Source organism: Acipenser ruthenus, unplaced genomic scaffold (genome assembly GCF_902713425.1).
Source record: "Acipenser ruthenus unplaced genomic scaffold, fAciRut3.2 maternal haplotype, whole genome shotgun sequence".
Taxonomy (NCBI): domain Eukaryota; kingdom Metazoa; phylum Chordata; class Actinopteri; order Acipenseriformes; family Acipenseridae; genus Acipenser; species Acipenser ruthenus.
The window spans coordinates 4,609-16,834 of record NW_026707984.1 but is presented as its reverse complement, the minus strand read 5'-3'; the positions used below and the strand labels follow the sequence as shown (position 1 = coordinate 16,834).

At 35.7% G+C, this 12,226-nt stretch overlaps 1 protein-coding gene across 1 annotated transcript; it reads right to left on the bottom strand.

The window, feature by feature from the left end:
* Window positions 1-199: 199 nt before the first annotated feature.
* On the bottom strand, window positions 200-11,772 carry LOC131728595 (usherin-like; the record flags this gene model as incomplete). The annotated part of the gene is made up of 5 exons (XM_059019593.1): window positions 11,556-11,772; window positions 7,873-8,080; window positions 4,764-4,961; window positions 2,397-2,551; window positions 200-398 (listed from the first exon to the last, which is right to left on the bottom strand). Coding segments are annotated over exons 1-5 (844 nt in total), but the record flags the coding sequence as incomplete, so codon positions are not given.
* Window positions 11,773-12,226: the final 454 nt, after the last annotated feature.

Genomic DNA, 12,226 nt, shown 5'->3' with positions numbered 1-12,226 from the left:
AATCAAAAGCTGACAGAGATTCTCAGAGAATAACTGATGGCCATATTCACAAAGCAAAGAACTGTCTAGAACAGTTTCATGCATACAAACTTGATTTAATGCATTAAAACTGGAAACATTATTTTGAATCATTGGCAATGACTCTTTAAACAATTCATTAGTTGAAATTAAAGGCTGTCAATTCCCAGATCTGTCATACCTGTTACAGTGCATTGCATCCTACCAGCACCATCTGTGTAGATAAGCCCTCTCCCTGTCTGAATAATCTGGTACTCCTTGATAATACCATTTGGTTTAGCAGGTACTCTCCAGCTCAGCTGCAAATCTGTAGGACCTAGCGCTGTGACTGTTGGTGGATGGACATTCTCTGGGACTCCCTGGACAGTCACTGCAACTACCTAAAGACAAAAAGAATTACAGAGCAATTTGCTGTAATAGAGGTTTGGATATCCTGCTCTAATAGAATGTCACTAGTGGTTTAAACTGTTGTCTTCAAGAGTGGCAGACTATTAAGAAGGGCTGCGAGACCCAGTTAAGCTTTTCTTGGATGGTAGTGAACCTTAGATACATCACTTGAGCCTGAGGCAACCATCTTTCTTGCTGAGCTACTCTGTACTCTCACAGAGTGTCTAGTAATATTAAATCAGGCCTTTCCTCCATGGGATGAGGCAGCAGGTTAGAGCTAAAGCATGATTTCCTGAGGGTTGATGGTGAAAATCCTGGGTTGTCTGATAATTGTATCTGTTGGCAAGATATTTGGGGTTTCAGATTTTCTTGGGGAGACTGTGTCCTGCTTAAGGGTTGTACCACTTTAGTTATTGGAATCTATGGGAAAAATAAATATTCGCTGATTCATTAAAGCAATTCACCAAAAAGGCCTTGTAAGACGAGATGTATTTCTAGAGGGGGTGACATTTATGAAAGTCTGCAAAACTTAAATCAATCTGTATGTCCTGTAATACAAACCAAAAAGAGCAGTTAAAATGTGCAAGCAATAACACATTTAAGCAAAGCCAATACCAAGGCTAGTGGTACTCAGTTGTGACTTTCAGTTCTTTCAAGTCCAGGGCCTTGTTCCAACCAGGTTCTTAATTATTTAATTAATTAGTCAAAAGCTTTGTTCTAACCAGGTCTTTAATTGTTTAATTAAACCCAGGATGTTTTATAAAATAATTAACACCTAATTGGAATGGACCAAGACTATTCACACAGCCTAAATAATTCATGATCATCACGTGTTGTGAATGGCAATCTCAATGGTTTCAATGCACGTTGATCGTGCATTATTTTGGTAGAACAGGTTTTAAAAAGCCACAAGTTACCACTGTTGTAGGCATTGCCATACTTCTTTGTTTAAAGGGTTAAAATATGGAATGATTGATTACCAAATCTATATTTCCCTACCTGTAACTTACAACAGTTTTACTGCCACTCCTTTCTGATGCACTGAAGATCTTTATTCACTTGCTTATTTCAGCATATGTAGGATTTTAAAGTATAACACTACTGTATGGACTAAACACACTTTACAATATGTATTGTAGGTCACAGATTTCAATTGCAACTGGACCAGACAGTGATAAGGTGCCAGGAAGTAACAGCAATCCTTAATATTAAAATCCCTGATTATCTCTCCTAGAAGGATACACACAACATCCATTCCATTGAAAAGTAAAGTAAATATAAATTTTATAGTAAAATTGATATCAAAGTTTTTTGTCTTTTTTTTCTAATAATGAAATGGCTTGAATCAACATAAAGGACGGTTGTCTTACAACAGTCATGGTCCCCGAAGGCTTGCCCGAAATGAATCATTTCAAAGGCAGCTAAGTGATAAAGCAGGCATTACAATTATGTAAAGTGACATATTTTATACAGATTTGTTAATCCAACAATAAATTTAAAAGGATATGCCATGTCTTTAAAATAATACAGCGCAGGGGTTTAGATTACTGTACAGAGTCAACCCTTTGTATTAAGATACTGAACATTTCTGAAGTTTAGCCCAGCCTGAGACTGGTCTATGTTTTATGTAACTGTAATAATTTATAATTACGAGTATTTCAGAACAGGAACCCACATATTTTACAACACTGATCTTTTTAATATTTATTTGGTAATGAAAAAGCAATTTCCAGTCATGTGAGTATATTAAGACTGGAGGTGGAGGAAATATTCTATTACATTGGGTGATATTAATTCCACTGTAATTACACATATTGTGGTATAGTTACAAAATTGAAGGAAATTGCTTCTGCTTTTGTAGTTGAAATACTATTGTATGTAACTGGAAAATACAAAACACTAACTTAGGATAAAATACATATTCCAATTGATGATTCTCTTTCGAACTACAATATTTTTAACTAATATCTTACCAAGTCCAACATACCCACCTTACTGCTGTCTGTACAGCCCACAACAGTGCAAACTCTCAGCTGATAAAAATACTCCTGGTATGGCTGAATGCCGCCTGTGTCTGTAAAACTGTGCTCTGTGCCTCTGAAGCGCTCACTGCCATCTCGAAGGATAATATAATGAATGATGATGCCTGATGTAAAACAACAAAAACATAACATGCTGGCTCACAAGGAACAGTGTTAACATCCACGTCTCATTGTACTTTCCTGAAGGATACAGAGGTTATAATCACTGAGGAAAGGCTACATGTCCCTACCAAACACCTTGCAAATGTGGGGCCCGTGGGGATCCTACACCAGGGTAGAACCTGCTGGGACTGTCACCATTTACTATTTAGGATACTTTTGACTCGTCACTTGCGGTTCATCCAATCCATTCCAGTTCAGGACCTTGTTCCAACCAGGTCCTTAATTACTAAGGTGAACACCTTGCTTCAGTTGCTCAATTCAGTAATTAAGGACATGGCTAAAACAAGGTCCTAGACTGGAATGGACCGACAGTGACAGGAAGTACCACTGCTCAAATATCATTCTTTATAAAATGCTGCGATTAGCAGACCTGGGATAAATATTGATTTTACTTAAATATTTCAAATTGATTTGATATGATTTTAAATAATTAAATATTTCAAATAATGTTGTTGTGTATGTGTGTGTGTATATATATATATATATATATATATATATATATATATATATATATATATATATATACAGTGCCTTGCAAAAGCATTCAGACCCTTGACCAATTTTCTCATATTACTGAATTACAAATGGTACATTGAAATTTCGTTCTGTTTGATATTTTATTTTAAAACACTGAAACTCAAAATCAATTATTGTAAGGTGACATTGGTTTTATGTTGGGAAATATTTTTAAGAAAAATAAAAAACTGAAATATCTTGCTTGCATAAGTATTCAACCCCCCACACATTAATATTTGGTAGAGCCACCTTTCGCTGCAATAACAGCTTTAAGTCTTTTGGGGTAAGTATGTACCAGCTTTGCACACAGTGTCGGAGTGATTTTGGCCCATTCTTCTTGGAAGATTTGCTCCAGGTTGTTCAGGTTGGTTGGACGACGGTTGTGGACCGCAATTTTCAAATAGTGCCACAGATTCTCAATGGGATTTTTGTTCTTGAGCCACTCCAATGTTGCTTTGGCCTTGTGCTTGGGATCATTGTCCTGCTGAAAGGTGAATTTCCTCCCAAGCTTCAGTGTTTTAGCGGACTGAAGCAGGTTCCCTGTATTTTGCTCCATCCATTCTTCCTTCAATTTTAACAAGATGCCCAGTCTCACTTCCTGATTACTGATCCAACTGTGCTCACTGGGATATCCAAACACTTGGATATTATTTTGTACCCTTTCCCTAATCTATGCATTTGTATTACTTTATCTCTAACTTCTGTAGAATGTTCTTTGGTCTTCATTTTCCTTCAGATTCACAGCCTGACCAATGATCCTTCAACAGTGGGGTTTTTATCCAGAAAATGTGACAGCAACTTTAATGGTTCACAGGTGGAGGCCAATGGTAAGGTAATTGTGTCCTTGTTAGGGCAATTTCTTTCATTGGTGTAAACTGGGAGATTCCACAGCACAGGGGTTGAATACTTATGCAAGCAAGATATTTCAGTTTTTTTCTTTTTCTTAAAATATTTTCCAACATAAAACCAATGTCGCCTTACAATAATTGATTTGGAGTTTCAGTGTTTTAAAATAAAATATCAAACAGAACGAAATTTCAATGTACCATTTGTAATTCAGTAATATGAGAGAATTGGTCAGGGGTCTGAATACTTTTGCAAGGCACTATATATATAAATATTCAAATATTTTGATTTCTGTTCCAAATATATTTATACATGTGTTATAATGATGTGAAACAGAACACATGAAGTTTTATATGAACATCTATTTAGTTTATATTAATATTTGAGTGCCGACAAAATCTTGAAATATTTAATATTTATAAATTAACTCTCAAATATAAATATATTGTCCCAGGTCTGGTGATTACGGTCATTGTATTGTACAGTGGGGTAAATGGCCAAATCAGAACAACAGAGCCCTTATTTTGAACTGGTCAGTAGGCCACAAGATAATGCACAGAGAAAGCGTTATGAGCCCAGCTGAGAGAAATTTTTAAAGAGTATGAGTCTGATAACTAATGAGAGTAGGAAAGACATATGCGTTACATCAGGACCTAACAGGAATGTAATTCGGTTTCATGTCTGCTTCTGAAAATGTTATTTATTTCTTAAAAGATATATAGCCTTAAGCACTTTTTGTTCATAAAAAGGAAGAGCTCAGCCTGAAGTATTGAGAGTTATAGTAATGTGTACCATTAGGCTGTGCAGGAGGCTTCCAGTTCAGCTGTATAATGTCTTCCCTGTTGTCCACTTTCCTCCATCTAGGTGGGCCTACACCTTGAGGCACGTCCTGCTCTGTAGTGGCGCTGCTGAAATCACTGAACCCCTGGCTATAACTGTTCCAAGCAGCTACCCTGTACTTGTAGGTGACATGCGGATCCAAGTCGGTGTCTATTGAATATAAAACATTATTACATTTCATGATGTCAATGGCACTGATGCCAATAGGATTTTTTTGTATTCCTCTCAAAAAATCTACCTTTGTACTTTCTTGAGAATGGAGATAAAGAATGGTATGTGTACCTATAAACATGTTGTAAGAGATACAGCCAGAAATCAGATACAAAGAAATACTATTCCCTTTCTCTCATTTTCAGCATTTTAACAAGAAAGCTAAATGAGACTATGTCCAAGCTAATTATTAGGGCTTGATTAGTTTGCAAAATAATCAGGGGGTACAAATAAGTAGAAATCTATTTATTAATGGTACTCCAATTTTCTTTTTTTTTTTTTTTGGTTTCATTCCATCACTATTCAGTAAACAAATATTCAAACCTGGTTAAAATTGCTGAAATTCCAAACATTAACCTGCATGTACTGTACATGATTAATTCCAGTAAATTATACCTAATATGGTTTACTGTCACTTTTTTTTATGAAAAGACACATACATTTTGTATTTAATGTATTTATTTAACCAGGATAGAACCCTTGAAATATATATTTAATTACTATATATATATATATATATATATATATATAATTTTCAAGGGATACCTGGAAATGTATGTTAAACATGTACTGTATTTGATTGTTTTAAGTGTTTATGGCAGACACAGAAAACATTCAGGGAAGCAGGGATGTTTTTTTAGAACCAATTGCAATGGAGTTATAAAGAAGAAAAATAAATAGCTAAAATCCAGAAAGATTTATTAAAAGGAAGAAAATGTATTTTGAGAGAACACTAATAATTCTGAGTTTTCTTATACTCGACTACCAGAAACCATTGCAACTCATACAACAGTGTTCAGTCATATTTTTTTTAAAGTTATTGCTATGAAGAAAATGCCATTAAAATAAAAAAAAAACATGCATCTTTCATATTTTTATTTACTTATTTAAAAGTAAGTTTATAAGTAAAAGTTTAACTATTAAACCCATTTAGATTAATCTTCTCATAAAAAATAGGTCTAGGGAGATCTCAAGCATTTCATTACATGAATCCATAACTTGAATTAGTTTCTTAATAAATTGAAATCTATCTGAGGTTTTTTAGTTACAGTGCCTCTCAAAAGTATTCACCCCCCTTGGACTTTTCCACATTTTATTGTGTTACAACATGGAATCAAAATTGATTTAATTAGGAGTTTTTGCCACTGATCAACACAAAAAAGTCCATGTCAAAGTGAAAAATAAAATCTACAAATTGTTCTAAATTAATTACAAATATAAAACAGAAAATAATTGATTGCATAAGTATTCACCCCCTTGAGTCAATATTTGGTAGAGGCACCTTTGGCAGCAATTACAGCCATTAGTCTATTTGGATAAGTCTCTACCAGCTTTGCACATCTGGACACTGCAATTTTTGCCCATTATTCTTTGCAAAATTGCTCAAGCTCCGTCAAGTTGGATGGGGACCTTTGGTGAACAGCAATTTTCAACTCTTTCCACATATTCTCAATTGGATTGAGGTCCGGGCTTTGACTGGGCCACTCCAGGACCTTTTTGTTTTTAAGCCACTCCAGTGTGGCTTTGGCTATATGTTTGGGGTCATTGTCCTGCTGGAAGATGAATATTCTCCCAAGTCCCAGGTCTTGCAGACTTCACAGGTTTTCCTCCAGGATTTCTCTGTACTTTGCTGCATCCATTTTGCCCTCTATCTTCACGAGCTTTCCAGGCCCTGACGCAGAGAAGCATCCCCATAGCATGATGCTGCCACCACCATGCTTCACGGTAGGGATGGTGTTCTCAGGATGATGTGCGGTGTTAGGCTTGCGCCAAACATAGCGCTTAGCGTTGAGGCCAAAAAGCTCTATTTTGGTCTCATCAGACCATAGAATCTTCTTCCACTTTGTCTCAGTCTCCCACATGCCTTCTGGCAAACTCTAGCCAAGATTTGATGTGAGTTTCTTTTCAACAATGGCTTTCTTTTTGCCACTCTCCCATAAAGGCCAGTTTTGTGAAGCACCCGGGCTATTGTTGCCATATGCACAGTGTCTCCCAGCTCAGCCGTGGAAGACTGTAACTCCTTTTGAGTTGCCATAGGCCTCTTGGTGGCCTCCCTGACTAGTGCCCTTCTTGCCTGGATACTCAGTTTTTGAGGACGGCCTGTTCTAGACAGATTCACAGTTGTGCCATATTCTCTCCATTTCTTAATAATGGACTTTACTGTGCTCTGGGGGATATTCAATGCCTTGGAAATGTTCTTATATCCTACCCCTGATTGGTGCTTTTGAAGAACCTTATTCCGGATTTGCTTTGAATGTTCCTTCGTCTTCATGATGTAGTTTTTTGTTAGGAAATGTACTACCAACTGTGGGACCTCCCAGAGACAGGTGTATTTAATCTGAAATCATGTGAAACACCTTAATTGCACACAGGTGTACTCCATTCAACTAATTCTGTGACTTCTAAAGACAATTGGTTGTACCAGAGCTTATTTAGGTGTGTCATAGCAAAGGGGGTGAATACTTATGCAATCAATTATTTTCTGTTTTATATTTGTAATTAATTTAGAACAATTTGTAGATTTTATTTTTCACTTTGACATGGACTTTTTTGTGTTGATCAGTGGCAAAAACTCCTAATTAAATCCATTTTGATTCCATGTTGTAACACAATAAAATGTGGAAAAGTCCAAGGGGAGGTGAATACTTTTGAGAGCCACTGTATAGATTAAATATCATGGCTATTGTGTAAAGGACTATAACATATGCATGTTACAGTTAAAATTTTAAATGAAATCACTAAGCTAAAACATACTGTACAATGAAGTAACACAAAGTATCATGTTTATTATAGAAAATACTTAATGTTCTGTATCTGTAAGTTATTTTTTGACAAATGCCTTGTCAGATACCTGTAAATGTATATCTGTTCGGGCCTCCGGTGTAGACAGTCTCCTCAGGTGATGGACACAGGCCTTGCTGCACTGCTTCATTAGGCACTGCTGAGGGTGACCCTTCAACCCAGGTGCAGATGTGGGTTGCCGGGTTAAACTCGCACTTGCCACAAAACGCTCCAGCTGCCATTGATATCGGGCACAATATGCTTGGGAAGCAATCTTTCTGTTGACAAATAAAATTAATTTGGTCAGGGAAAGTCAACTGCATTATATCCTCATTAATGACCATACTGATAACATTAACACTATGTTTAATACAACTTAGTCAACTAGCGTGTAAAAAGTGCAATGTTTAATCAATGGAGGGGATGCAACTTAAAGATAGCATCTGAAATAAATTAGAAACACTCCAGTTGTATTTTTTTTTTTTACATTTTGCCAATTAGGTATAACACAGACATTGATGCATATCCAGCTGTTATCATTGGGTTTTATGTGAAATATTGTACTTGATGCAGCTGCAACTACTCTTTGTACACATTTAATATAACTACAATAATATTCACATTTCTCTCTTTTTATATTCTTCATGCAATATTTACCTAGGATAGCATATTTGTTTGACCTTTAACACACATTTAACAGCAAGTTGGACAAGATGTTAAGGAAACTTTCCAAACCTGTTCTAAATAAAAGACTAAACCAGGATTCAAAACAGACATCTCTTGGTTCCCAGGCAACCACTATGCTAAACAACCTTTTTTGACCAGTTCAAAGTTGAAATCAAGTACATTTATATCCTTAATAAAGGATATATACATCCCATTACCATACGCAGGTGTACATTACAACATACAGAACATAACAGCTTCCCATTACAATTACACATGTGCACATATACTGTAGTTTCATCATACGTAAGGCTACAAAGCCAAGACCTTCTGTTAGAGGACAAATGTAAAAAGAAAAATACATGTCAAAAAAAAAAATCTCATCTCCAAAACACAGGACAAACAGAACTTAATAGTATATCTCTATTGCAATAGTATGGCAAACATAAGCTCTAGGTTTTGTTACTAATGAATACAAACATTTTCCTATATATTCCACGAGTAATGCAGTTTGCTCAGAATTCCATATGAGGTCTGGCAGCCTTCAGTAGCCAAGCGCTGGAAGATACTGCGTCATGGGTATTTCCAATAGCCTAAATAATAACTCAATACTAAAAAAAAAATATTCTACTTACATGGAGCTGTTCTTCATGCTACCTCATACACAAAAGTGAACATGGTTTGTGAACTGTTTGTTTTTATCTACCTCTTAAATCTAAATAATTGTATTTTGAAATTAGGATTTGAGAGCATGTTTATGTATTTGTAAGTTTCAGTATTTAATGTTAAATGTTAGTTCAGTAACTTGTTCACAGTGTGTTCATTCAAAGCCTCCTGGCTTTGTTAGAGAAGAGAGCACCGTGTCTGTGTTGATATTATGATATTCTAAAATAAAGTTTCTGAAAGTCTGATTCCAGCTGTTTGATTTCTACAACTTGTCATTCAAAACCAGAGACTAGTAGCTATTGCTGTTGTGGTTACAGTATTGCCACTGACAGTAAACACTATTTGCATTTGTTTTTAAACTTTATTTACCATATTAAATTAAAATAGAGAGATTGAACGTATAGGACAGTGAGGAAACAGACAACATTCAGAGGGCGTGTACTAGAACAGAGCTTTTCTTTTATCAAGCAGAAAAAAAGGTAAAATACACAAATTAATACTGTATTTACATATTTTCTGATGGATTGATTTAGAACATAGTTTGAACGACAACATTCAAAGTCCTTTACCAGAGATTAGGGATCTCATATTGACCACTCAGGTCAAAGGAAATCTCTGATCCATTTTCTAATTGCTTGTTTTCATAATTACTTGACATGCAGTAATGTTATTAACTTCTACATTATATATTTAATGCTTGCTATTGTCTCTGTAACATGCAATTGCCAGGAGATTTACAATATGAATTCCATGACCCTGGCAGTAATAAGATAACTTAACCCTATTTAGGTTTTCATGGCAAAACATTTTTAAATATATAAATAATTAAATACACACACACCCACCCACCCACATATAAATTCAGTAGTGTGGGATTATTTTGGCACTGCCTTTAAATGCCCAGAGGCAATTGCCATTATGACCTTTGGGGAACAGGAGGGACAGAATATCACCTGGTAAGACAAAATACAACAATAAAACATTTTGGTTTTACTCAACAGATACAGGCAGAAATGCAAACCCACAGATACACACAGCAGATATATACTGTACATTAAATTGTGGCAAAAATTAAAATGCACTTTTTTTTGCTGTTCAGGATGAGGACCTATGGCAAAAACTGGATGTCACTGCAGACTTACAGTGTGAATCATGAAAAACAGCATTCCATTATGGAGTATTAATAATATCCAGTTATATTTTTTAAATTGGGTCTTCTGAAAAAGAGAGTTTATAGTAAATGATTGTGATATGGAAACAAAAAACAAACAAAGAAAGTCCAAATCATTTTAAATGTGTTAGTATAGTCAATTCCTACAACCATGGCAGGGGCTGTTATTTCCAAAAAACCAATGGGTTTAATATTCATTTCCACTGGCCTGAGTCTGACATCCTACCGGCACTCCTGTTTGTGGATGAGGGGCCCTACTGGAGTGACTTCTGGAGGAGTTCAATCTAGCTGACATCAAAAATCAGGGAATGATTCCCAACAGGTCCCCCTGTCAGTGCTGTAATGAGTTTGACTCCCGTGTAGACAATTTTCCCAGCACATAGATAACACACATGAGAAGAGCTAAATGTTCCAACTGAACCGGCAAACTAATTAGAGGTCTATATCTGTCTCATGCTTTACAGACTCAAGTGCAGCATCCATTAGCTGACTGCTTGCATTTCGAAGCAAGACGCAGAACACACACTTAAAAAAAAAAAAAAATCCTGAATCAGGAAGTTTGAAGGAATATGACAGCGTCAGGGGAATTCAAGGAGGGAGGCCTCCATTTTTTATTACTATATATTTTATTTGTTTTGTTCAGCTTTTGTTTTTCTGTCCGACCGTCGCCTGTCCAAAGTAAGAACTTGCAAATGACGTGGGGTTAACAGAGGCTGTCTGTCTGTCAGTCCGATTGTCACATCTGTATGTAACACTTACATTATAATACAGTATATATACTGTGTGCACTGGATGTAGGTCATATAGGTGATGTTGATCAACTTTTTAGTGCTACTGATTGATCAAATGTTGTATTACGACCGTGGCAGGGATTCTCTTTTTAAATATATTTTTGGAAATTCACAATGTTTCAAATGTACCAGTATCTGCTTTTTCTAAATATATTGTAAGAGGAATACAATTTCTTAGAATCCTAACATCAGTGACCCACATCTCATATAGCATAACATTTTTCAGAAATTGGTCTTCTTGTATCTGCTTTTATTTTAGGTTTTACATTTTTCTTCTTAAAGCACCGGTCAAATTTAAAATGTCTGTACAGCTTAACCAAGAACTATTATGACTGAAATGAGGGCTACCATCACAATCCATGTTTGAGGAAAATGATGAGTTCAATGTATGCCTTATACCAGTGGAATGTGTTTTGAAGGAAACATAAGGAACCTTAACACGAAGCATTATTTATTTACCTGTAATGTCATTCCTGGTGAAGGCTTGTCAGCACACACATATTTCAAAGGGTTATACCCAACTCCATTGCAACATTCTTCCATTGGTGGTATAATTTCAGAACCACAGCATTTCACTGAAACTGTTCCATTTTCTTTAAAGTGAGGTCTGGATACACCACTGAGGCCTGTACAGCATATTGTATTTGAAAAATTCACATATTGTTCTCCGCAACAGGACATGCCTATAGAAAAGGAACAATATGTATTTTTAAATAAAAAAAAATAGAAAAGGAAAATTACATAAATATCAAAGGAACAGAAAAATGCTTAACCCTTTCAGTTGTGAATTATCTTTGTCAAGCTGAAGAAGGAACTTCTTTATAGAGAATTGGCCAATTTAAAAATTGTTTACATATATTTATACACTACCTCAGACTAGGACCTAGGAGTCCCGTAAGGTTCCAACATGATTTCCGACGGCATACTGTATGGTAACATACCGTGCGAGGATATGGACCAGGACCAGGATATAGACCAGGACTGACAGGGTTAAACAGCTGAGCATCATGATAAATTATAAAATACACTGGTAATACTATAAAAACCCAACAAGACTATTTTATGGTCTCTTTCACAGATACCTGGCTTTTAAACATAATTGTGTATAAATATACTGGTATGAAAATTAC